The sequence below is a fragment of the Mesoplodon bidens genome, assembly GCF_964165515.1.
Source record: "Mesoplodon bidens genome assembly, chromosome: 9".
Lineage (NCBI taxonomy): Eukaryota > Metazoa > Chordata > Mammalia > Artiodactyla > Ziphiidae > Mesoplodon > Mesoplodon bidens.
The window spans coordinates 21242772-21268278 of NC_138166.1; the positions used below are offsets into that span (position 1 = coordinate 21242772).

The 25507-nt window shown below is 49.4% G+C and overlaps 1 protein-coding gene across 1 annotated transcript in view; it reads left to right on the forward strand.

The window, feature by feature from the left end:
* ADCY1 (adenylate cyclase 1) overlaps positions 1-25507 on the forward strand; it is a gene marked incomplete at its 5' end in the record, with an annotated part of 122332 nt that overhangs the window by 20412 nt on the left and 76413 nt on the right. The window contains 2 exons of the mRNA XM_081243372.1: positions 18041-18159; positions 21532-21643. Of these exons, the coding sequence (XP_081099498.1) occupies positions 18041-18159; positions 21532-21643 (231 nt within the window). The remainder of the gene's footprint in view (positions 1-18040; positions 18160-21531; positions 21644-25507) is intronic.

Below are 25507 nucleotides of genomic sequence, written 5' to 3' on the forward strand. Positions count from 1 at the left end.
GTAAGAGGCCCTTGAGCTTGGTGTCCTTACCTTCATCACCTCCACGACGGGATCCCAGAGGTGACTCTTCAGAGTCCTCTCCCCTTAAATACATCGCCTGAAGTACTGGAAAAATCGACGTGGGGGCCATTCTTGTGTGTTTCTGAATCTTCCTTTGCTTTCTCTCTATTTTTCTCTCCTCTCCATCTCCTTTCAAATATCTTCCTTTCCCACTTTCTTCAAAAAATCACTTTCTTAAGAAAAAGTATTTATTTTTACTGAAGTATAGTTGATTTACAATGTTGTGCTAGTTTCAGGTATACAGCAAAGTGATTCATTTATACGTACATATATATCTACTTTTTTCAGATTCGTTTTCCACATAGGTTATTATAAAATATTGAGGAGAGTTCCATGTGCTATACATTAGGTCCTTGTTGATTATCTATTTTATATATAGTAGTGTGTATATGTTAATCCCAAACTCCCAGTTTATCCCTGCCCCCCTTCCCCTTTGGTAGCCATAAGTTTGTTTTCTATGTCTGCGGGTCTATTGCTGTTTTATAAATAAGTTCATTTGTATTTTTTAAGATTCCACATATAAGTGATATCATGTGATATGTCTTTCTCTGTCTGACTGATTTAGTATGCTAATCTCTAGGTCCAGCCATGTTGCTGCAAATGACATTATTTCATTCTTTTTTAAGGCTGAGTAATAGGCCATTGTATATATGTTCCACATCTTTTTTTTTAAATTTAATTTTATTTATTTATTTTTTTATACAGAAGGTTCTTGTTAGTTATCGATTTTATACATATTACTGTATACATGTCAATCCCATCTCCCAATTCATCCCACCTTCACCACCCGCTCCCCCACCCCGCTTTCCCCTCTTGGTGACCATACGTTTGTTCTCTACTTCTGTGTCTCTATTTCTGCCTTGCAAACCGGTTCATCTGTACAATTTTTCTAGATTCCACATATATGTGTTAATATCTGATATTTGTTTTTCTCTTTCTGACTTACTTCACTCTGTATGACAGTCCTTGGGTCCATCCACGTCTCTACAAATGACCCAATTTGGTTCCTTTTTATGGCTGAGTAATATTCCATTGTATATATGTACCACATCTTCTTTATCCATTCATCTGTCGATGGGCATTTAGGTTGCTTCCATGACCGGCTATTGTAAATAGTACTGCAGTGAACGTTGGGGTGCATTTTGAATTATGGTTTTCTCTGGGTATATGCCCAGTAGTGGGATTGCTGGGTCATATGGTAGGTCTATTTTTAGTTTTTTAAGGAACCTCCATACTGTTCTCTGTAGTGGCTGTATCAGTTTACATTCCCACCAACAGTGCAAGAGGGTTCCCTTTTCTCCACACCCTCTTCAGCATTTGTTGTTTGTAGATTTTCTGATATGATGCCCATTCTAACTGGTGTGAGGTGATACCTCATAGTAGTTTTGATTTGCATTTCTCTAATAATTAGTGATGTTGAGCAGCTTTTCCTGTGCCTCTTGGCCATCTGTATGTCTTCTTTGGAGAAATGTCTATTTAGGGCTTCTGCCCATTTTTTGATTGGGTTGTTTGTTTTTTTAATATTGAGCAGCATGAGCTGTTTATATATTTTGGAGATTAATCCTTTGTCCTTTGATTCGTTTGCAAATATTTTCTCCCATTCTGAGGGTTGTCTTTTCATTTGTTTATAGTTTCCTTTGCTGTGCAAAAGCTTTTAAGTTTCATTGGGTCCCATTTGTTTATTTTTGTTTTTATTTCCATTACTCTAGGAGGTGGGTCAAAAAAGATCTTGCTGTGATTTATGTCAAAGAGTGTTCTTCCTATGTTTTCCTCTAAGAGTTTATAGTGTCTGGTCTTACATTTAGGTCTTTAATCCGTTTGGAGTTTATTTTTGTGTATGGTGTTAGGGAGTGTTCTAATTTCATTCTTTTACATGTACCTGTCCAGTTTTCCCAGCACCACTTATTGAAGAGACTGTCTTTTCTCCATTGTATATCCTTGCCTCCTTTGTCATAGATTAGTTGACCATAGGTGCGTGGGTTTATCTCTGGGCTTTCTATCCTCTTCCATTGATCTATATGTCTGTTTTTGTGCCAGTACCATATTGTCTTGATGACTGTAGCTTTGTAGTATAGTCTGAAGTCAGGGAGTCTGATTCTTCCAGCTCCATGTTTTTCCCTCAAGATTGCTTTGGCTATTTGGAGTCGTTTTTGTCTCTGTACAAATTTTAAGATTTTTTGTTCTAGTTCTGTAAAAATTGCCATTGGTAATTTGATAAGGATTGCATTGAATCTGTAGATTGCTTTGGGTAGTATAGTCATTTTCACCATATTGATTCTTCCAATCGAAGAACATGGTATATCTCTCCATCTGTTCATGTCATCTTTGATTTCTTTCATCAGTGTCTTATAGTTTTCTGAGTACAGGTCTTTTCCCTCCTTAGGTAGGTTTATTCCTAGGTATTTTGTTCTTTTTATTGCAGTAGTGAACGGGATTGCTTCCTTAATATCTCTTTCTGATATTCGTTGTTAGCGTATAAGAATGCAAGAGATTTTTGTGCATTAATTTTGTATCCTGCTACTTTACCAAATTCATTGATTAGCTCTGGTAGTTTTCTGGTGGTATCTTTAGGATTCTCTATGTATAGTATCATGTCATCTGCAAACAGTGACAGTCATACTTCTTCTTTTCCAATTTGTATTTCTTTTATTTCTTTTTCTTCTCTGATTGCTGTGGCTAGCTAGGACCTCCAAAACTATGTTGAATAATAGTGGCAAGAGTGGACATCCTTGTCTTGTTCCTGATCTTAGAGGAAATGCTTTCAGTTTTTCACCAATTGAGAATGATGTTTGCTGTGGGTTTGTCATATATGGCCTTTATTTGTTGAGGTCGGTTCCCTTTATGCCCACTTTCTGGAGAGTTTTTATCATAAATGGGTGTTGAATTTTGTCAAAACCTTTTTCTGCATCTATTGAGATGATCAAATGGTTTTTATTCTTCAGTTTGTTAATACGGCATATTACTTTGGTTGATTTGCGTATATTGAAGAATCCTTGCATCCCTGGGATAAATCCCAATTGATCTTGGTGTATGATCCTTTTAATGTGTTGTTGGATTCTGTTTGCTAGTATTTTGTTGAGGATTTTTGTATATGTATTCATCGGTGATATTGGTGTGTAATTTTCTTTTTTTGTAGTGTCTTTGTCTGACTTTGGTATCAGAGTGATGGTGGCTTTGTAGAATGAGTTTCGGAATGTTCCTTCCTCTGCAATTTTTTTCAAGAGTTTGAGAAGGGTGGGTGTTAACTTTTCTCTAAATGTTTGATAGAATTCACTTGTGAAGCCATCTGGTCCTGGACTTCTGTTTGTTGGAAGATTTTTAACCACAGTTTCAATGTCATTACTTGTGATTGGTCTGTTCATATTTTCTGTTACTTCCTGGTTCAGTCTTGGAAGGTTATACCTTTCTAAGAATTTGTCCATTTCTTCCAGGTTGTCCATTTTATTGGCATAGAGCTGCTTGTAGTCTCTTATGATGCTTTGTATTTCTCCAGTGTTCGTTGTAACTTTTTCATTTCTAATTTTATTGATTTGAGTCCTCTCCCTCTCTTTCTTGACGAGTTTGGCTAAAGGTTTATCAATTTTGTTTATCTTCTCAAAGAACCAGCTTTTAGTTTTATTGATCTTTGCTATTGTTTCCTTTGTTTCTATTTCATTTACTTCTGCTCTGATCTTTATGATTTCTTTCCTTCTACTAACTTTGGGTTTTGTTTGTTCTTCTTTCTCTGGTTCCTTTAGGTGTAAGGTTAGATTGTTTATTTGAGATTTTTCTTGTTTTTTGAGGTAGGATTGTATTGATATAAACTTCCCTCCTAGAACTGCTTTTTTTTTGTTTGTTTGTTTGTTTGGTTTTTTTGCGGTTCGTGGGCCTCTCACTGTTGTGGCCTCTCCCGTTGGGGAGCACAGGCTCCAGATGTGCAGGCTCAGCGGCCATGGCTCACGGGCCCAGCCGCTCCATGGCATGTGGGATCTTCCCGGACCGGGGCACGAACCCGTGTCCCCTGCATCGGCAGGCGGACTCTCAACCACTGCGCCACCAGGGAAGCCCTAGAACTGCTTTTGCTGCATCCCATAGGTTTTGGATTGTCGTGTCTTCGTTGTCATTTGTCTCTAGGTATTTTTTGACTTTCTCTTTGATTTCTTCAGTGATCTCTTGGTTATTTAGTAACGTATTGTTTAGTCTCCATGTGTTTGTGTTTTTAACCCTTTTTCCCCCTGTAATTGATTTCTAATATCATAGTGTAGTGGTCGGAAAAGATGCTTGATATGATTTCATTTTTTAAAAATTTACCGAGGCTTGATTTGTGACCCAAAATGTGATCTATCCTGGAGAATGTTGCATGTGCACTTGAGAGGAAAGTGTAATCTGCTATTTTCAGATCAATGTCCTATAAATATCAATTAAATCTGTTTGGTCTATTGTGTCATTTAAAGCTTCTGTTTCCTCATTAATTTTCTGTCTGGATGATCTGTCCATTGGTGTAAGTGAGGTGTTAAAGTCCCCCACTATTATTGTGTTACTGCCGATTTCCTCTTTTGTAGCTGTTAGCATTTGCCTTATGTATTGAGGTGCTCCTGTGTTGGGTGCATATATATTTATAATTGTTATATCTTCTTCTTGGATTGATCCCTTGATCATTATGTAGTGTCCTTCCTTGTCTCTTGTAACATTCTTTACTTTAAAGTCTATTTTATCTGCTATGAGTATTGCTACTCCAGCTTTCTTTTGATTTCCATTTGCATGGAATATCTTTTTCCATCCCTTCACTTTCAGTCTGTATGTGTCCCTAGGTCTGAAGTAGGTCTCTTGTAGACAGCATATGGGTGGGTCTTGTTTTTGTATCCAGTCAGCGAGCCTGTGTCTTTTGTTTGGAGCATTTAATCCATTCACATTTAAGGTAATTATTGATATTTATATTTCTAATACCATTTTCTTAATTGTTCTGGGTTTGTTTTCGTAGGTCCTTTTCTTCTCTTGTGTTTCCCACTTAGAGAAGTTCCTTTAGCATTTGTTGTAGAACTGGTTTGGTGGCGCTGAATTCTTTTAGCTTTTGCTTGTCTGTAAAGCTTTTGATTTCTCTGTCAAATGTGAATGAGATCCTTGCCAGGTAGAGTAACCTTGGTTGTAGTTTCTTCCCTTTCATCACTTTAAATATATCATGCCACTCCCTTCTGGTTTGTAGAGTTTCTGCTGAGAGATCAGCTGTTAATCTTATGGGAGTTCCTTTGTATATTATTTGTCATTTTTCCCTTCTGCTTTTAATAATTTTTCTTTGTGTTTAATTTTTGTCAGTTTGATTACTATGTGTCTCAGCATGTTTCTCCTTGGGTTTATCCTCCCTGGGACTCTCTGTGCTTCCTGGACTTGGGTGGCTATTTCCTTTCCCATGTTAGGGAAGTTTTCGACTATAATCTCTTCAAATATTTTCTTGGGTCCTTTCTCTCTCTATTCTCCTTCTGGGTCGCCTATAATGAGAACATTGGTGTGTTTAATGTTGTCCCAGAGGTCTCTTAGGCTGTCTTCATTTCTTTTTATTCTTTTTTCTGTTCCACAGCAGTGAATTCCATCATTCTGTCTTACAGGTCACTTATCCGTTCTTCTGCCTCAGTTATTCTGCTATTGATTCCTTCTAGTGTATTTTTCATTTCAGTTATTGTATTGTTCATCTCTGTTTGTTAGTTCTTTAATTCTTCTAGGTCTTTGTTAAGCGTATCTTTTTTTTTTTGCTGTACGCGGGCCTCTCACTGTTGTGGCCTCTCCCGTTGCGGAGCACAGGCTCTGGATGCACAGGCTCAGCGGCCATGGCTCACGGGCCCAGCCGCTCCACGGCATGTGGGATCTTCCCAGACCGGGGCACGAACCCGTCTCCCCTGCATTGGCAGGCGGACTCTCAACCACTACGCCACCAGGGAAGCCCTGTTAAGCGTTTCTTGCATCTTCTCGATCTTTGCCTCCATTCTTTGTCTTAGGTCCTGGGTCATCTTCACTATCATTATTCTGAATTCTTTTTCTGGAAGGTTGCCTATCTCCACTTCCTTTAGTTGTTTTTCTGGGGTTTTATCTTGTCTCTTCATCTGTTACATAGTCCTCTGCCTTTTCATTTTGTCTATATTTCTGTGAGTGTGGTTCTTGTTACACAGGCTGTAGAATTGTATTTCTTCTTGCTTCTGCTGTCTGCCCTCTGGTGGATGAAGCTATCTAAATGGCTTGTACAAGCTTCCTGTTGGGAGGGACTGGTGGTGGGTAGAGCTGGCTGTTGCTCTGGTGGGCAGAGCTCAGTAAAACTTTAATCTGCTTGTCTGCTGATGGGTGGGCCTGAGTTCCCTCCTTGTTGGTGTTTGGCCTGAGGCGACCCAGCACTGGAGCCTACAGGCTCTTTGGTGGGGCTAATGGCAGACCCTGGGAAGGCTCATGCCAAGGAGTACTTCCCAGAACTTCTGCTGCCAGTGTCCCTGTCCCCGTGGTGAGCCACAGCCGCCCCCCGCCTCTGCAGGAGACCCTCCAACACTAGCATGTAGGTCTGATTCAGTCTCCTATGGGGTCACTGCTCCTTCCCCTGGGTCCCAATGCGCACACTACTTTGTGTGTGCCCTCCAAGAGTGGAGTCTCTGTTTCCCCCAGTGCTGTCGAAGTCCTGCAATCAAATCCCACTAGCCTTCTAAGTCTGATTCTCTGGGAATTCCTCCTCCCCTTGCTGGACCCGCAGGTTGGGAAGCGTGACGTGGGGCTCAGAACCTTCACTCCAGTGGGTGGACTTCTGTGGTATAAGTGTTCTCCAGTCTGTGAGTCACCCACCCAGCAGTTATGGGATTTGATTTTATTGTGATTGTGCCCCTCCTGCCGTCTCACTGCAGCTTCTCCTTTGTCTTCGGATGTGGGTTATCATTTCTGGTTAGTTCCAGTATCTTCCTGTTGATGATTGTTCAGCAGTTAGTTGTGATTCCAGTGCTCTCGCAAGAGGGAGTGAGTGGACGTCCTACTCCGCCATCTTGAAACTGTACCACACCTTCTTTATCCATTCACCTATCAAGGGGCACTTAGGTTGCGTCCATATCTTGGCTATTGTAAATAGTGCTGCTGTGAACATTGGGGTGCATGTATCTTTTCAAATTATGGTTTTCTCTGGATCCACTTTCTCTGGTTTTGTCTTGCATTTCTTTTCTTACTCTTGCAGCCTTTCCTATAGACTACCTAGCATCTACCCTTAAAACATTTTCGAATGCTTGGTGTGCCCTCTGTCCCTCCAGTGGGTCCCATCTGTTGATGGTGAGGATGCTGGCCATGGTGTGGCCACTCTTGCCGCCTGCACGTGCGGGTTTCGCACGTGCACATCCCTCCCCCTGCACGCACAGTGCCGTCCAGGGAACACAGTGGCCGAGCAAGCACTCATGCTTGCTGCAAACCTAGCCTTTGCTGCTGTACATGTGTCACTTCTCTGCAGCTCCGAGAGCAAGGAGCTCCTCAGTCCCACAGCTGAGGAAGCCCAGACTCACGGAAGCTCAGCGACGGGTCTGAGTTCTAACCGCCGACCTGATGTTCTTAAGCAGGAAATCTGCAAAATGGTAAATGTCACCCCGTCCCATCAACCCAGCTGAGTGCTCCGTATTTTCAAGTTTCTGTCCTTATGCACATTCTCTCCCCTCATCGTTGTTGTTTTGGTGTATACATAATTTTATTCTGCATTTTGACTTAACATTTCCCACAGGTGTATCCACTGGTGCCCTAAGGGTAACCTAAGACAGCTGCTGCTTCCTCGCCTTCATGCAGGTCTCCGAATCTGACTTTTAGACACCATATTTTTAAAAATGTTTCTTTCTCATAAGCATCTTTATTCATATAGACTTGAAGTATCCTTGGTTACATTCTCAGGAGTGCAAATATTACAGTGTCATTTCTCTTCGTGTCCTGGGTATTTTCCAAAACATGTTGTGCTTCATTTTATCTTATAAGTAATACTTAGTTACACCCAGCCCGGGGTAGCAGTGGTTGAGTGGGGTCCTGGGGCCGACAGGGATGGCGTCAGAGGGAACCTGCCAGAAATGCAGATTCTCAGGCCTGCCCAGTCCCATGGCTGGGAAAGCTGGGGTGGGCCCAGCGTTCAGGGTTCTGGTGTGTATCTCTAGTGTTGCACGTGACCCACTTTCTCCCTCCCTCCGTCCCTCCTTCCCTCCTCTCTTCCTGTTAGAACTTGGTACCCCCCGTTTATTCAGATGCCGGTTCCTTGTGCGGTGGCCACTTTTCCATGCGTGCTTACCGGTTGCATTTCTCTGTGGAGCGCGTGTTCTGATCCCCTGCCCTTTCATGCTCTGACTTTCCTGTGGGTTTGAACGACCCGCTCACTAGGGAAAGGCTGGTGTTCCCCAAGTCTGTTCCTCTAGCTCTGCTTTTCTTTGTGTAAAACCTCAATCTTTTGCATATTCCAACGTATCTATCATTTTCCTCTGTGGTTTCATCTGTTGCTGGGAAAGCTGAGCACACGAAATACAGAAGTGCAGTTGGGTCACCCCCGTGAGTTCCCTTGGCTGGTCCTGAGACGGGGCGAGGCAGTATCCTGACTTGCTATATTTTTTTGATCGGAACCCGCGGGTCGTATCACAGGACAACTCTCTCCCTGGGAGGCCTTGTCCCTGGCACTCAGGTTACTCCCTACCTCTGGCTGGGACAACTGTTTTTAGCTCAGGGAGCCCTGTCTCTTTGGGGGGCAGAAGTCAAGCACTCGGGGTCAAATGGGGCTCAGCCACCTCTTCAGGGCTCTCAAGCACCAGTAGGCACTCAGGTACGTCAAAGCCTGCCAGGGGGCGGCCTGGCCAGGCCAGGGGAGCCTGCAGGTGGCCAGGCAGCTCTGCCCAACTCACACCTCTGTGTCAGTGTGAAAACCGCAGCCCCCTGAGTTGCAGGTGAGGGACGCCCTGACCATATGGGCTTGTCTGTGTTTTCATGCTTCAAGTAACAGAGCAGTCGAGTTCCATAGCCGCTTCCAGGGTCTTCTGCAGGCCCTGACCCAGTAAGGCGGCACCCTAGGTGATGTGAGGGGATATTGGTGGATGCACCCTGGTTCTGGAAGGGGGTTCTGGGTGATGCATCCTTGTTCTGGGAGAGGATGTTGGGGACGTGGCCCAGTTCTGGGAGGGGGTGGGGGGGCGTCCAGCTCCAGAAGGACCACAGTGTGGCGGCAGGTGTGCCCCACTGGCTTCTGGGGGGAGGCAGGGAGATGCCGGGTTTGGGCGGCAGGGGCTGGGAATGGGGTCCTTGAGCGAGGCCGAGTCAAGGAGGCGCATGAGCGGTGGGACGGGGCGGGGAATGTGCCTGGTGGTTGAGGGGCGGCGTGTAGTTTGTTGTGGCCTCAGCTGGAAGGAAATGGGAGAAGGTGAGAGGGAGGCAGTGCTTTGCCCTCTGTGGAAGGTGGCGCAGCGGACCGCGCGGCGGGGCCCCTGATGTGTCTGAGCAGGACAGAGAGCTGGTCAGACGCAGGTTGGGGGAGGTCAGTGCGGAGGTAGGACTTGCCCTAGAAGTCGGGCAGGTTGTTCTTTCCTCTCTCCCCGGATGAGTGTCCAGCCAGGTATGCCGAGGAGGCTTCGGCAGGCAGGAGAAGATTGTGCTTCATGGCCCGAAGCAGGCGTGTCTCCAGAGCCCCCTGAGACGTCCTCTCTCTAGGATGCACCTGCAGGACGGGCCTGCGTTTGTGTGGCCACCACTGGCCGGCCAGTGTTTGCAGGAGGGGAGAGTGAGGGACCTGCTGTGAAATGCAGACACGCAACCTTAGAACCCTCGCCTGTCCCAGCTGCTGGACCCTTTTGTTCCGGGACAGCAATCAGCAGATGGAAACTGTTGAGAAGCATGGCTCCCACTGCAGAGTCCCGGGCAGTAACTTAGACGGGATTCGCAGGCCCTTCCCCACTCTGTACAAATCTGATGCCAACGTTGTTCTCGCCCAGGTTGATCGGTTGCTTCTTTTTTTTATTGAAGTATAGTTGGTTTACAATACTGTGTTAGTTTCAGGTGTACAGCAAAGTGATTCAGTTACGTAGATTTTAGGGTGCCCTTCACCTCAAACCTTGGGAAGAGTCTCTGACTGTCTTAGGTAAGGATGCCACTGTGAGCTCTTACCTCTCACCCGCCTGCAGCCGGGAAGGACCCGTGGGCATTCCGTGCCTGTAATCACTGATTGTTGCAGCAACACTGAGAAGACAGTGATAATTGCGCCAGAAATCTGGAGCATCTCCTCCCCTCCTATATGGTTTAGAACTAATAGCCCTGCCGTTGCTATTTTAAAAGAAAGTCCAACTGCTTTGACTACAAAATCTGAGTGTTTCTTTATCTCCTGCCCTGCTCCCTGCAGACGCGGACGGGCATGGTCTTCCCAGACCAGTGTCCAAGATCAAGGCCTCCTCCAGCGTTTCCACAAGTGGGAATATTAGAAGTGTTCTGTCCTCCCCAGGGCAGCCCGCAGAACCAGAGGGGCTGGAGAGGACGGGCAGGGGGCCTGTCTCCTTCATTGGATGCACTCTACTTCTAGAAGGTTCTCTGCTATATTTTGAAAAAGCTACCTGAGTTGTCAGTGACCCCTCCTCCCACCAAATCAGAACAGACAGCGGCCCCCACGCAGGGCTGCCGGACTCTGTCGTGTCCCGCGGGGCTGTGGCAGAAGAGAGGAGCGTGCTTGATCGAAAGGTGTTCTCTCCTCCGGGTTCTTAGATCTTTCAAACTCATTTCAGGCCCCTGTGTTGCAGTTAAGCATGTAAAAACTTCGTTCCGTTTTGTAAATCCGAGAACTGGGGCTGGCTCGGAGAATTTAAATGATGTGGGAAGGCCAGTAAGGCAAGTGACAAAGCCGTTGGCGGCAGAGTAAGGGGAGGAGAGGCCAAAGCCCAGAATCCCCCCCAAACCGGCTGTGGCCCGCTTTCTCCCTTTACATCCTCGTGTCTCTTCAGCCACAAAAAAAGGCTCACACAGATGTTTTGGGTTGATTGATATCTGGATTAAAATATTCCAAAGGGCTGTGAGGGGGTCTTTTAACAGGACTCTTTCAGTTTCAGACAGAAGAGTCCAAAATTGGTTCTTTGACATAGAAACACTTCAGAGAGACTGACCAAGAACAAAGAGCAGATACAAGATGATTTGGGATGGGAAAGCTCACGCCCTGGGGATAAAGCCAGGTTAAAAATAGATGAGAGGGAAATACTAAGAGGTTTTTTTTTTTTTGCCAGAATATTTGTAAACTTAGACAAAACGGACAAATTCCCAGAATGGTGTTAGTTCCTAAAACTGATTCTAGAAGAAAAAGAAAGCCTGAAACATCCTATGATCATTAAGACGATTGACTCAGTAATGAAAAGTTTGCCAAAAAATCATCACCAGGCCCCAGTGGTTTGACAGCTGGGTCCTACAAACTTCGAAGGGCAACACCTTTCCAAGCTGATCATCCATAGGACAGAAACTCCTCCTGAGTACAGGATAACCTTGTTCATGATTCTGGAGGATGGAGCTAGGATTCCAGAATCTCAGTTATGCAGGTCAGACTGACATGCAAGGGAGCAGCCCCTGTGTCCCCAGTCTTGCGTTCATGAGTGGTGTCAGCCTCGAGGCCCTTTGCCTCTTGCTGCCTGAGTGGGTTGGGAGAGGCCCAGCTGGAATTCCTGTGAGGGTGGTCATTCATGACTCTGCACATCTGAATGCTTGGCCCACGGCTCTGGAGACCCTGGGATGGAGGGAACCTGGTCTCAGCAAGATGTGCTGTAACTGGATGGGAGACAGAGAGCAGCAGTTGGCCCCTGTGGGGAGGCCCAACTGGAGGATGGGCGTGTCCGAGGGGCATGCTATGTGCAGGGGTGGTGGGACGTGCATTGGGAGAGTATTTGGTTGGGGCTTTGAAGGATGTGTAGGAGTTTGCCAGGTAGGGGCTTGGAGATGGGAAGCAGTAGGTGGCATTCATATAGCGAATGGGGGTGGGGTGCACAGGTATTATTTTCCAGTCAGGGCTGGCAGGTTGGTAAGCTGTAGCTCTGTCTTCCTTCAGCTTGGTGAGAGTTGGGATAGAGCTGGAAGGGCTGCTCCACTGGGGGACAGGGACCACCTGGGAGCCTTAGGTGATCACAGCTCCCCACCGGGGTCTAACCCTTAGGTCTGAGCCTGTCAGAGCTGGTGATCATAGGGAAGGGGGTGAGAGGCCTCTGAAAGTCACCCCTTAGCTCCTTGGGGGCCTCCTTTCCTGCTGTTCCCCATAGCCCAGCCAGGGAGCCTGGGCTTGCAAGGTTCTACCCTTGAGATTAGCGTCCTTGCCCTGACTGCAGAGGCCACTGCTCCAAAGGCCCTGATATTCCTCAAATACCATTATTAAGTCGTAATTCTAAAATTACAGCTGTTTACAAAGCACATATTCAGTCGTCATCCTAACAAAGTAAATGGGACAATTTTGATTTCCCATTGTGAGGAAATTTATCAAGAGGAAGCAAATTTCCTTTTCAGTGATATAGGATGGATTTTTAAAGAGGTCTGACTCATTCACAGCATCTTTTGAAATCACTATAGTTGTTATTTATTTTTAATTTAAAAGCCTATTGATCTATAGTTTATGTATCAGTACTTTTAAGTTCAATTTAAAGTTCAAAACAACTAAATGGTTTTTTTGATATTTTGAGTGTGTAACCACCACAATAATCTAATTTTTGAATATTTTCATCGCCTCAAAAAGAAACCTGTACCCATTCGTAGTCACTCCCCATCCACTCTTCCCAGACCTAGACATCACTAATCTATGTTCTGTCTCTGTGGGTTTGCCTGCTCAGGACATTTCATGTAGCAATAAATGGAATCACACAGTATGTGGTCTTTTGTGTCTGGCTTCTTTCACTTTGCATACTGTTCTCAGGGTGCATCCATGTTGTAGCATGGGTCAGTGCTTCATTCCTGTTATAGCTGAATAGTATTCCACTGTGTGGATGGACCACGCTGTTTATCCATTCATCCGTTGATGGATGTCTGGGTTGTTTCTTCTCTTCTATTATTTTTCCAGTCTGTTTTCTCTGTTGTTCAGTTTGGTTAATTTCTATTGTTTTGTCTTCAAGTTCACTGAGCTTTCCCCTGTCCTCCCCATTCTGATGCTGTTCCCATCTGTTGAGCTTTTTATTTCAGACTTTTTTCCTGTTCTAAAATTTCCATTTGATTCTTTTTTTGTATCTTCTATTTCTTTGCTGAGAGTTTCTGTTTTTTCACTTTTTCAAACATGTTTGTAGTTGTTCATTGAGTCATTCTTAGGATGACTGCTTTAAAATCTTGGTAGTTATTCTGATTATCTGTCGTTTGGTGTCAGTGTCTGTTGATTATCTTCATTCGTTGAGATTGTTCTGGTTCTTTGTATGATGAGTGATTTCTGATTGGAACTTGGACAATTGGGGTATTACGTATGAGACTCTGTCTTCTTTGAACTTTTTTTTTTTGGCTGGTTTTCTGTGACTTCACTTGGCAGGGGAAAGTGGGGACCACCACGCCGGTACTTCCTAGTGGGAGTGTAAGTCCAGGCTCCACACTGGGCCTCTGTTGGGGTTCATGGGGGTGGGGATACCTCCTTACTGCTGTGCAGGAGAGAGTTCTGGCTTCTGACTTGGAAGGAGGAGCAGGAAAGCCCTTGGTCTTCACTGACTATGTGCAACAGTGTGGGAGGTGTGCCATGTGTTACCAGATGGGGGAGACCAAAGGCAGGTGTCCCTGCATGGCGTCTCTGACACCCCAGCCTGGGGTTGGTGCTTCCTCACAGCCTGGGGAGGGTGGAGGTTTGCAGATTTTTTTGGAGGTGTGCCTGGAGTGGGACCGTTATTGTAGAGCAGTTTTCTCACAAGGCTGCCCCTATCCTGATCCGTTGATCAGAGAGAGAGCTGACTTCTGTTGGAGCTTACTGCCATGCCTGTCGGCATCCCTGGGCCACCCACACCTCCAGCACTCAGTCTGGGTTATGTGAGGCAAAAAGAAAGTCCAAGGACTTATCTCCATGCCATCCCTGGTCCTGAGGTTTCTGCCACCTCCTCTCTGCCTTTCAGAGCCTTGGATGACTGTTTTATATGTAATGTCCCGGACTTTTGATGTATTTAGTGGGGGGAACAGGGAAAAGTACATTTCCACCTTTCCGGAAGCAGAGCCCTCACAATTGTTGTTTAAATATCTAGTGTTTATTGGGGGCTTCCCTGGTGGCGCAGTGGTTGAGAGTCCACCTGCCGATGCAGGGGACATGGGTTCGTGCCCCGGTCCGGGAAGATCCCACATGCCGCGGAGCGGCTGGGCCCGTGAGCCATGGCCACTGAGCCTGCGCGTCCAGAGCCTGTGCACTGCGACGGGAGAGGCCACAAGAGTGAGAGGCCCGCGTACCGCAATAAATAAATAAATAAATAAATAAATATCTAATGTTTATTAAAGATAATACGTTTAAGTCCCATTTTGATAATCAAGAAAAACACTGAGGTTTTTATATAGCCATCATAGGACACTGGGATGTTTTATATGGTCCATATTCATAAATTTGTCCCTTTGATTTCTGGCTTTGTATCTTATTTCACTGGTTAGAACTCATTAACGTAGCTGTCTGCTCCTAATGTAATGAATGTTTCATCACTGCCTGAGGCTTTAGGGCTGTGTTTGGAATTGGATGTGGATTTCAGGTCTTATCTTTATGATGTCAGTGAGCTACTTTGTCTTAGGTTGTTTGCAGGGTTTTTTGTTTTTGTTTTTAATCAGGGATGGGTGCTGGATCTTTTCACATGACTGCTTCGCTCCCTGTGGGAGAGGCTGTGTACTTCTCTCTGGTCTTGATTATTAATGTGTGTTGGCTTTAGGCGCTATCGCTAATCTTGTGGATGGAGTTAATGCTCAGCCCTTGGACAGAAACATAACCTGCAGTTAGGAACTTCATCTGACAGTGGCTTATCCAAGTGAGATAACTCTTTTCTCTTACATACGTATTCCAGGGCAGGCACTTTATGGCTGATGTGGCAGATCTGATCCATGCAGCCCTCACAACCCAGTCTCCATCTAGTTAAATGGTCTGCCATTGCTGGTGTGTGGCCTTCATCCTCCTGAATAACGATGGTTGGTATAGATGCAGCCATTACGACTGTATCCCCAGCAGCAGCAGAGAAGAGGGAAGAACAAGCTGTCTTTAGGGAATATTCCAGAAGCTTCCACATGACCCTTCAACTCCTATCTCCTTGGCCACATCTAGCTGCACAGGAAGCTGGGCAGTGTAGTCTTCATTCCAGGTCTCCAAGTCCCCCAATGAGAATAAGGGGCTAGATTGTGGTGCTGGTGGTGGAGAAGGGATCTGGGGATCTGGGTCCCATCTGTCCGGCACCCCTCGCTGTGCTGGGTGTGCACACCTGGGCCACCAGCAGCCTTCTCCTCTGTCCTCTGGGGTTGGCACCTGCCTCCTCATCACCTCTTGAGTCTGGGGCCAGTCAGTGTCCCTCTGCCTTTTCAGTCCTTCCTTCCCTCCTGGTGGCTGCCTCAGTTTCCCTCTTCTAACTCTAGATGGTGCCGGGCAGCCGAGGTGATGGAGAGACCAAGAGTGGGGCGGGCTCCCTTCAGCAGGGGCCCCCGGGGGGAGGCTGTGGCTCTCTCAGGGAGAGCGGTCGGTTCCGAGTCTGTGAGACGGGGCATCTGCAGATCACCGACGGTGCAGGAAGGAGTGAGATGGGCACCGGGGAAGCACAGTTTCGCTTGTTTGATTTGGCTTGGGCAGCACCTGACTGGTTTTCCAGGTGCAGGTGACAGATTTCAAAGATGCAAGAGACAAGAGAGCGAAGCCGTGAAGAGCTGTCACCGGAGGTGCTGAGAGGCGTGGTACCGAGTACCTGAGATGTTCGTCCCCTTAGAACACCCTGCTGAGGAAGTTGGTGTGATTTTCGCCCTGACAGACGGGATGGGATTGTGACAGGGCTTGACTAACCGCTCCGAGAGGCAGAGCCGGGGTGTGAGGCCGGGCAGCTGTCCTGCAGGCCCTGGGACCCACCTTTTCCCCGACACCTCTGTGCAGGGCTCTGGGGCGCAGGGGCCCAGGGTTGTAGACGCCCACGACACTGGGACTGCGGGAGAGGGCACAGCTGCCCTGTGTGTTCCCAGGGCCCTTCCTGGGCGGCCTGCCCTGTCGTCCAGCTGCTTTTGTTTTCCCACCTTGCATCTCAGGGCGGTGACAGTCTCTGGAAGCTTCCAGGTGGTCCTTTGATGGTGGCCCGAGTGAGCCCCCTGCCGAGTTCGCTCCACCTCAGGACAGCCGGCCACCTGCAGAGGCTTCTCTCCATGGGCCGTGCTCGGGCTTGTCCCCAGAGGCCCTTCTGCTAAGGAATGGCCGACGTCCTCCCATGCAGGCTCAGGTCACACACCAGCTCCCGTGCCCTGGGCAGTGGGGCTTTCTGTCCCTGAGGCTGTCCCCGAACACACACTTGGACTGGCACTTCTGTCTCAGAGGGTCCTCTCCCTGTGTGGCCATGGACAGTTGTGCTCTTGCGATGTCCCTCCTGAGTGTGGAGGTCTGTCCGGCCTGGAGCCGCGTGGGGACCACAGTGGGTGGGGCCCCCAGCATAGACATGGGCCTCGCTCAGGACCCAGGGCCCCGGCCACAACCTGGCTTGCCTGGGCAAACACGCTCCGCTCCACCTGGCATCTGGCGGGCCTGGGCCTGGCCTCCTTCCTCAGAAGTGTATGTGGGGATGCGTCACCTGGGGAGACTCTTCCAGTGCATCAGATACATTCTCCCATCTTAAAATAAATTTGTCACCTGGAGCCAAGGCGGTGAAGCCCTGACAACCACACCCCAGCCCGGGAGGTGGGCTGGGCTTGTAGGGTCTGTGGCTGTTGTCCCTACCGCTGCTCTGATTGTCCTTCAGAGGATATCACGCAGAGGAGCGTCTGCTCCCGGTCAGGGATGTGGCCTCACACTGCAGGGTGGACCTGCGGTCTAGGAGGGTCTCAGGGCCTGGTGGCTGCACCCAGACCCTGCTCCGGGTGGGAGATGCCAGGCATCCATGTGGCCCCGTCGGAGCCTCCTCCACTGATCGGACAGGCCGAGGCCGAGGGGCTGTGGGCCCAGTCTGGGGGCTGCTGGAGGGAGGGAGGGGCTTCTTGTGCCCCCTCCCTGCCCCCCCCCATGTTCACCCTTGTAAGTAGGATGTCCTACCTGATTCCAAGCAGGATCTTAATTCCTTTCTTTTGTTTTCTTTCTGAAGCAGAGTGGGAGGGAGGGGCTGTGAAAGGGATTGAGGGAGGAGGGGGGCCTCGCTCCAAGCATCTAGAACACGGTTTCTCAGATACAGTGTGGCCAGTGGGTCTGAGGCCGGGGGCGGATCCACCAAGAGGAGGAGGGGTGGAGGTCAGAGGAGGAAACCGAGGTCCCGAAAGGGCGACAGCGTCCCCAAGGTGGCACGGCTTCCTGTGGATAAGCCCAGGCGTTTGCTCCATCCTCTGGTGGGGACGGTGGAGGGGGTGGAGAGGAAAACGTCTGTCTCCCGCAGATCAGGGGGAAATCAGAAGACAAGACCGGGAGGAAATGCCACACTGTGTCCAAAGCCACTCATCTCTGTGTGAACATGGGCCCCTGTCTGTTGGGGCACAAGTGCTTTCGTAGCCCACCTCGAGGTCCCTGTTGGGGCCGCGTTGGACAGGTCTGCTCTGCGGCAGCGACACTCCCACCCTGTGACCCGCTGCTCACTGAAGCTGGGGCGCACGGGTGGGCCGGGTGTTCTGGAGGCGATGCTGGTGCCTGCCCAGTGCTCTGGGAGCGGGTTACCTGTGCAGTGACAGTCCAGGCCTGCTTACGACCCACTGAGACTCGGGGGCTGGGAGGGTCCGTGGGACTGGACCACGTGCTGGTCACGTGTGAGGAGGGTCCGAGGCCCTGCGTGGAGGGCAGCTTCTCGGCACCAAGGTCACTGGGGTGGGCGTGTCAAGGAATCATGGGGGTGGAGCTGCCGTGTCACAAGGGCCTGTCTCTCCTGTCCAGGAGCGGCTGCTCATGAGTCTCCTGCCCCGGAATGTCGCCATGGAGATGAAGGAGGACTTCCTGAAGCCCCCTGAGAGGATTTTCCACAAGATCTACATCCAGCGGCATGACAACGTGAGGTAGGGCTGGCCCTGGCCTGGCCCTGCGATGGGCCTAGGAAGCAGAGGTGGGGGGGATGGAGGTGGGGGGATGGAGGTGGGGGGGATGGAGGTGGGGGGATGGAGGTGGGAGGGGATGGAGGTGGGAGGGGATGGAGGTGGGGGTGATGGAGGTGGGGGGATGGAGGTGGGGGGATGGAGGTGGGGGGGATGGAGGTGGGAGGGGATGGAGGTGGGGGGGATGGAGGTGGGGGGATGGAGGTGGGATGGGATGGAGGTGGGAGGGGATGGAGGTGGGAGGGGTTGGAGGTGGGGGTGATGGAGGTGGGGGGATGGAGGTGGGGGGATGGAGGTGGGGGGGATGGAGGTGGGAGGATGGAGGTGGGAGGGGATGGAGGTGGGAGGGGATGGAGGTGGGAGGGGATGGAGGTGGGAGGGGTTGGAGGTGGGGGTGATGGAGGTGGGGGGATGGAGGTGGGGGGATGGAGGTGGGGGGGATGGAGGTGGGAGGGGATGGAAGTGGGGGTGATGAAGGAGGTGGAGGTGGTGGCAGAGGTGGGCAGAGGGCCCTAGTTTAAGGGAAGGAGGGAGCAGGTGTGGGTTAGGAGCCCAGGGGAGCACTTGCCCAGCAGGGAAGCAGCTCCCAAAAGGGGTGTGTGTTGGCTTCTCGGGTGATGCATTTCACAGCTGCCCTTTCCCATTTTCTCATTTCTTCACCTTCTATTTCCTGTGTTGGCTAGAAAGGCTGGGAACTCTGTTCCTAAGCCAGGTTTGGGCAGTGGCCATTGGACTGGGAATTTGCCTGCATCAGGTTAATAACTGAGCATTGTTCTAGTTGGTGCCAGGCTCTGGGGTAGGCGTTCTTCTCACTCTGTTCATCTCATGGCAGCTCCAGGAGGTAGGGATTGTTATTCCCATTTTACAGGTGGGGAAACTTGAGCCCTTGGAGTGAATTAACTTTCCCTGGACACTCTGAGGTTTGCTTGTTTGTTTTTAAAGATTCTGTTAAAAAGCAATTAATTGTATTAAATCATGCTTTCCCTTTTAAAGTACCTAGAATAGATAACAGTGTTGCCTGTCTGGGAATCATATCCATACTTTACAAAAGTGTCACTCAGGCAGGAGGTGGTGGTTTGAAGGACCCCCTCTCATCCTGGAGACTTGTGCTCCACTGCTTACGGCTTGTACTCAAGTTCCAGCCAGTCTGCCTCTCTCAGCTTTTGATAAGTCATTATATGGCTTCTCACTCATCTTAGTTTCCACATGCTATTTGTGCTTCTGAATCAATCCCCTCTCCCTTTCTTCCTTCCTTCTCACCTCCCTCCTTCCTTCCTGCCTTCCTTGTTTGTCTGGATAGTCCCTGGGGAGGACTGCTCCAGCCTGGCTGCATCCGCGAAGTGGGTGCTGTGCCTTCCTGCAGAATTCCAGGCTTCCCATATCATTGCTTCCCTGTCCCTCCCACTTGTGAGCTTTCTTCCCCGGATGCTGAGCTCCTGAGGACAGGGACCCGGGGTGTAAGAGATCCTCCACGCATGTTTGCCTGTGTGCATGGGGGATGTTGGGTGCTTCGGGGGTGACGTTTCCCACACGTAGTGGAGGAGGACAGGCAGGGCAAGCCCTGGGGGCTTTCCTAGCATGGGGGTGAGCAATGCTCAGTTGGTTTTTGAGGAACGAAGTGAACGGGCAGAGGCTGAGAAGCCAGTGGATGGAGGAAGGCCTGTGAATGCATGGCTAGTTAAAGAGAAGGAAGAAAACACAGTGGCTCCTCAGAGACGTAAATAAGCCTGAATTTTATACCAAAACAGAGGGGAAAAAAATCGGTGTTGTCTATCTCCGCCCACTCTTGCAATCCCTTTGCTTAGCGTCTCAGTATCAGTGACACTTCTATAACCTAGACACCCAGTTTTTACTCATTCACTCATTCATAACACACGTGTGTATCCCCCTTGCTCTGTACTCGGTGCTGTGGGGTGTATAGACTGGGCCTGCATCCTTCAGTCTCTCACAGGCTCAGTGGGGAAAGCTGCCCTGCAGGTAGAGGATTACAACTGTGGACGTTAGGCTTGTCATGGGGTGAACGCAGCATCTTTCCAAGCTGGGGCAGGGCATGGTTGACGTGGTGGGGCAAGGGCCTCATCAGGGAGAAGCCTCTCTGAGATGTGGGTTCCTGGTCCCTACCTGTGATGTGGGTCGCTACTCTCTGGCACGAGATATTATTGAAAATGCAGAACTGAGTTAAGATCTGGCATCAGGAATTCTAAGATATGAACACAATTGTGTAAAAAGAACAAACGACTTCAATTACACATCACTTTCTTCATTTAAACTGGAGATGCATGTTTAAGTCTCGCAAACGCCTCCAGTGTACCAAGTGTGTGATTTCCCAAGTCTCACAGCTGAGGGTGCTTTTGGCTGCAGGTGACAAAAGTTGGCCATGCAGTGTCTTCAAGAGTGAGGGGGGCTCTCTTTCCCCTGGGGTGAGAGGTCCAGAAGTGGCACCTGGCTCTGGTCTGGCAGCTCCGTGATCAGGCCCCCGGCCTCTCCCAAGTGGGTTCCGTGGAACACCTCGTCCTGAGATAGGCCCCTGACCCCATCTCCCTCATCCCTCACATGTGGGAGGGTCAGGGTGCTTGGGGGACTCGTCGGGAACCCCAACCTCTCCCAAATGTACAGCTCTGGGAGGTTCTCCGTTGTCCTACAAGTTCTCTGTCCTGCCTTGGTCCTCATTACTTAAGCCTTTTAAAGGCTTTCTAGCATTCAGGATGCTGGCTGTGTGCTATGGGTGGACACTGAGTAGTTTAGACTGACCCAGGTACTGTAGTAAACGGATGCCCAGCATATAAGAGAGGTTGCCCCTCCCCACCCATAGCCGACTGAGGGGTGACCCTGCGCGCAGCACAGGAGGCTCCCGTGAGGCTCTGACAGGGCCTGGGCCTCAGTCGCCTGCATCACCTGTAGGAGGTGTGGAGGAGGGCTGCTCATTCCTTAAGAGCACGTCAATTCTGCTCACCTGCCACCAGCCACGGCCCCGTCACAGGGCCACCGTGGGAAAAGGGACAGGCCTAGTGGACGTTGAGCTATTCCCCTGTGTCTGGGGGACACCAAGTATATAGACAGCATGCAGTGGTCACTGCTGCTCCCCTGTGTCCTGGGAGGAGCCCTGAGTGGCTCCAGCATTTCCTCCCTCTATGACCAAAGAGTTTCCCTGGCTTCTCCCAGCCTCAGTCTTCTCACCTGTGAAATGAGAAGAGCAGAGCCTTCCTTTTCCGCTGCTTGAGGAATCAGCAGGGGGCTCTAGTTTCAGGTGACATGCGAAGGTAACGTCCGTCTGAGTGGCAGGAGCCTGCCCATCTGTCGGCAGAGGAGGGCAGCTGGCACCCCTTTGTCTTGCAGCATCCTCTTCGCAGACATCGTGGGCTTCACGGGCTTGGCATCGCAGTGCACGGCCCAGGAGCTGGTGAAACTCCTCAACGAGCTCTTCGGCAAGTTTGATGAACTGGCCACGGTAAGCGCAGCCTCTCCCTTTGTCCGGAGAGTTTAACTTGAGTTGCTCCTGGGGTGACGATGTGCCAGGTGGATCCCCGTGTTGGAGATGTGACCTAGGCTGGTTGGGACGCGGGGTTCACCTGTTGTTTCAGCCTCACTGTTCGCTGGTTCCTTCCCTGGGACCTGCGCGCTGCCTTTGCAGATAGGACGACGCTGCACCAGCACAGACAGCGCCTCCAGTGAGGGGCCCGGGCAGCACGCGGCGCCGGCTGAGTTGTGTGGTCTTGCGCACAGGCCCCCCTCCATCTTCTGTCCTGAGGCAGATGTCGCTTGGGCTGGCCTTGGCGGAGGGCTCCTTGGAGCAGGCCTGTGCTGCCCTTTTCCGGGCCCGCTGCCTGTCCTTGAAACTTGCCTGCTGGGGGTCAGTTGGTGACGTCTCAGGATGCCCGGCCCCCTTGCTCGCTGCGGGCTGAGCGCCAGGGTTTTGAACTCTTCCTGGAACAGGTCACATCTAAGGCCTGCAGAGGTCAAGCCAAGGCTAACAGCCTCGCTTGCAGCATGCAGGCCTGGGACCCCGACACCCACCTTCCCTGCCCTGCCAGGACATGGCAGGAGACACAAGGACACGGACAAGTTCACCTTCTCCTTCAGCCTCGCTCGAGGTGGACACAGAGGCCCCTGAATGGGTGGTTATGAGACGGACAGAGGGAGGGAGGGAGGGGTCGGCAGATTCTGTTTGGCCTGTTTGTTCATTTGCTGACAGTTAAAGCTCTTGGAAGGAAGAGTGAATGTCCCCTCAATGAACAGGGTAAAGAGAGGACCCCTGGCTGGGCCTGGCTTCTGCAGTGGCCAGGAGTCCTGAGGGACGCTGGATGTGTGTAGGGGGCTGGGTGGAGGGTACCGCGTGGGCCGCAGACTCGGGCCGGCCTCTGGGCAGGACACAGAACACCAGGTCCCGGCCTTTGCTCTTGCCTTGCAGGAAATGCGAGCAGAGGTCACACTGCCTGTAATGTCGTTTTGCTGGGCATGGAGCTGCTTGTCCTCGAGGCCCTGGCAGCCTTTGTCTGCGTGGCCACTGGACTTGCTCCCGGGAGCGAGGCTGTGGTCTGTGCAAACACATGCCACCTCGCCTACCTGGGAGAAGGCCTCCCGGGCGTCCTCCCGCGGACAGGGCTGCCTGTGGTTTCAGGGGAGCATAGAAGAGGCAGGGAGGGCATGAGCATGGCCTGTGCCCGTGCATGGGGCTGGCTATAGGGCCTCCAGCACCTTTTGCCTTTGGGTCAGGATGCGTGTTTTGTCCGGTGCAGTGGGTGACTGGCGGCCGGGGGCTCTTACAGTGCTGCTTGGGAGCTTTCTCAGGCCTGCTGCTTCCTCCCCCCTCACCAGGAAGCTTCTGGACCAGGGTCCCGCTCGGCCCACCAGGGCCTCTTTTCTGAGCATCTGCTGCTGACGGGAGGGCCTGTGCTCTTTGCCTCCTTGTCCGATTCTGTCTTCCCAGCAGCTTGAGGTCAGCATTGTGGTCCCCGAAGGATCAGGGCCAAGTTTGGTCAGTGATTCCTGGTGAGCAGTGCCGCCTGCCCCTCTGCTGTCCCTGGAAGACCCCCCTGCTCCAGGTCTCTCAGGACATAACCTGCTTCCCAGCCGGCCAGGAAGGCCTAGGAAGTCTTTATGGATTTTCCACTGGTGCTTTGTCAGATACCTGATTTGCAAATATTTTCTTCCCCACTTTGGCCTGTTTGTTCATTTGCTGACAGTGTTGTATAAAGGGCAGAGATTTTAGTTTTTATGCAGCCCAGTGATTACTTTCTTCTTTTGTGGGTGTAGCGTTCCCAGAGGTGGGCAGTCCGCTGGCCGGCCCCACCTGTGCTGTGTTCTACTGGAGCAGACGCAGGGCCCACCCCGTCCAGGGGCTGGAGAGATGGGCCTCCCTGGGTGGGAGAGCGTGGGTGGAGGTGGTGCCCCGGGAACACCAGGTCTTCATTCTCAGGATGAAATGTGTGATCTGGGGTCTCCCTGTCCTGTCATCTTCCTTCCTAGAATACAAACTCCATCTGTCGCTTTGCCAGTTTCTTCCGTTTTAAATCAGCTGCAGGTGTGAGTGTCACCTTGAATTCCAGGCCTGTGCCCTCACCCTGGCCCTGGGGGCACCTCTCGGGCCCATGTCCCAGCTGTGACATCCACAGCTCCTTTCTGTCGGCACCACACCCAGGGTATACATGGCAGGGTGTCCACTGGGCCTTCTGGGGCATCACACGTTCTCTTAGAATGTCTCAGTGTTCCATGTGTTTCCTCAAATGGTTACAATTTGCCTTTTTTTGTTGTTAAATTTATCCCTAGGTATGTCATTCTTTTTGATGCAGTTGTAAATGGGATTATTTTCTTTTCTTTTTCTTTTTTTTTTTTTTTTTTGTGGTCCGCGGGCCTCTCACTGTTGCGGACTATCCCGCTGCGGAGCACAGGCTCCGGACGCGCAGGCTCAGAGGTCATGGCTCACGGGCCCAGCCGCTCCGCGGCATGTGGGATCTTCCCAGACCGGGGCACAAACCCGTGTCCCCTGCATCGGCAGGCGGACTCTCAACCACTGCGCCACCAGGGAAGCCCTGGGATTATTTTCTTAATTTTACTTTCTACTAGTTCGTTATTAGTATATAGAAATGTGACAGATTTCTGTATATTGATTTTGTATCCTGCAACTTCACCGAAATCATTTATTAGTTCTAACAGTTTTTTTGATACAGTCTTTAGAGTTTTCTGTATATAATATTATGACATTTGCAAATAGAGACAGTTTTACTTCTTTTCCAATTTGGATGCCTTTTATTTCTTTTTCTTGTCTAACTGTTCTGGCTAGGACTTCAACACTATGTTGAATAAAAGTGGTGAGAGTGGGCATCCTTGTCTTGTTCCTGATCTTAGAGGAAAAGCTTTCAGCTTTTCACCAGTGAGTATGGTGTTAGCTGTGGGCTTGTCATACATGGCCTTTATTATGTTGAGGTATGTTCCGTCTATACCCACCTTGTTAGACTTTTTATCATGAAAGGATGTTGAGTTTTATCAAGTACCTTTTTTGCATCTATTGAGATTACTATATGATTTTTATTCTTTATTTTGTTAATGTGTTTGTATCACATTGATTGATTTGTGTATGTTGAATCATCCTTGCATCCCTGGAATAAATCGCACTTGACCGTGCTGTGTGATCCTTTTAATGTATTGTTAAATTCGATTTGCTGATATTTTGTTGAGGACTTTTGCATCTATGTCCATCAGAGATATTGGATAATTTTCTTCTTTTGTACCAGCCTTGAAGGATAATGCTGGCCTTGTAAAATGAATTTGGAGGTGCTCCTTCCTATTCTGTTTTTTTGAGAGTTTGAGAAGGATTGGTATTAATTCTTCTTTGAACGTTTGGTAGAATTCGCCAGTGAAATCATCTGGTCCAGGGCTTTCCTGTATTGGGAGTTTTTGATTACTGATGCAGTCTGTTCAGATTTTATATTTTTTCATGATTGAATCTTGGTAGATTGTATATTTCTAGGAATTTATCCATTTCTTCTAGGTTGTCCAGTTTGTTGGTACATAAGAGATTTTCTCTTTTATTCACTACTAGGCTCTTTCACCAGGACACTTACTAGTGTCTGAGATGTTGGATTAGATACTTTTATCAAGGGAAGTGCACACCCTCCAGAGAACAGGTGCTGCACACACTGGAGCCTCATGGTGGGTTGACTGGTGTAAGAGATATGTTAGGTGTGTGTATGTGTACGCATGTGAGTGAGCATGTGTATATAAATGTATGTGAGTGTGTGTGTACATGTGAGTGCATTGTATATACATGAGTGTGCATGAACATGCATGCAACTGTGTACATGTATATGTGTGC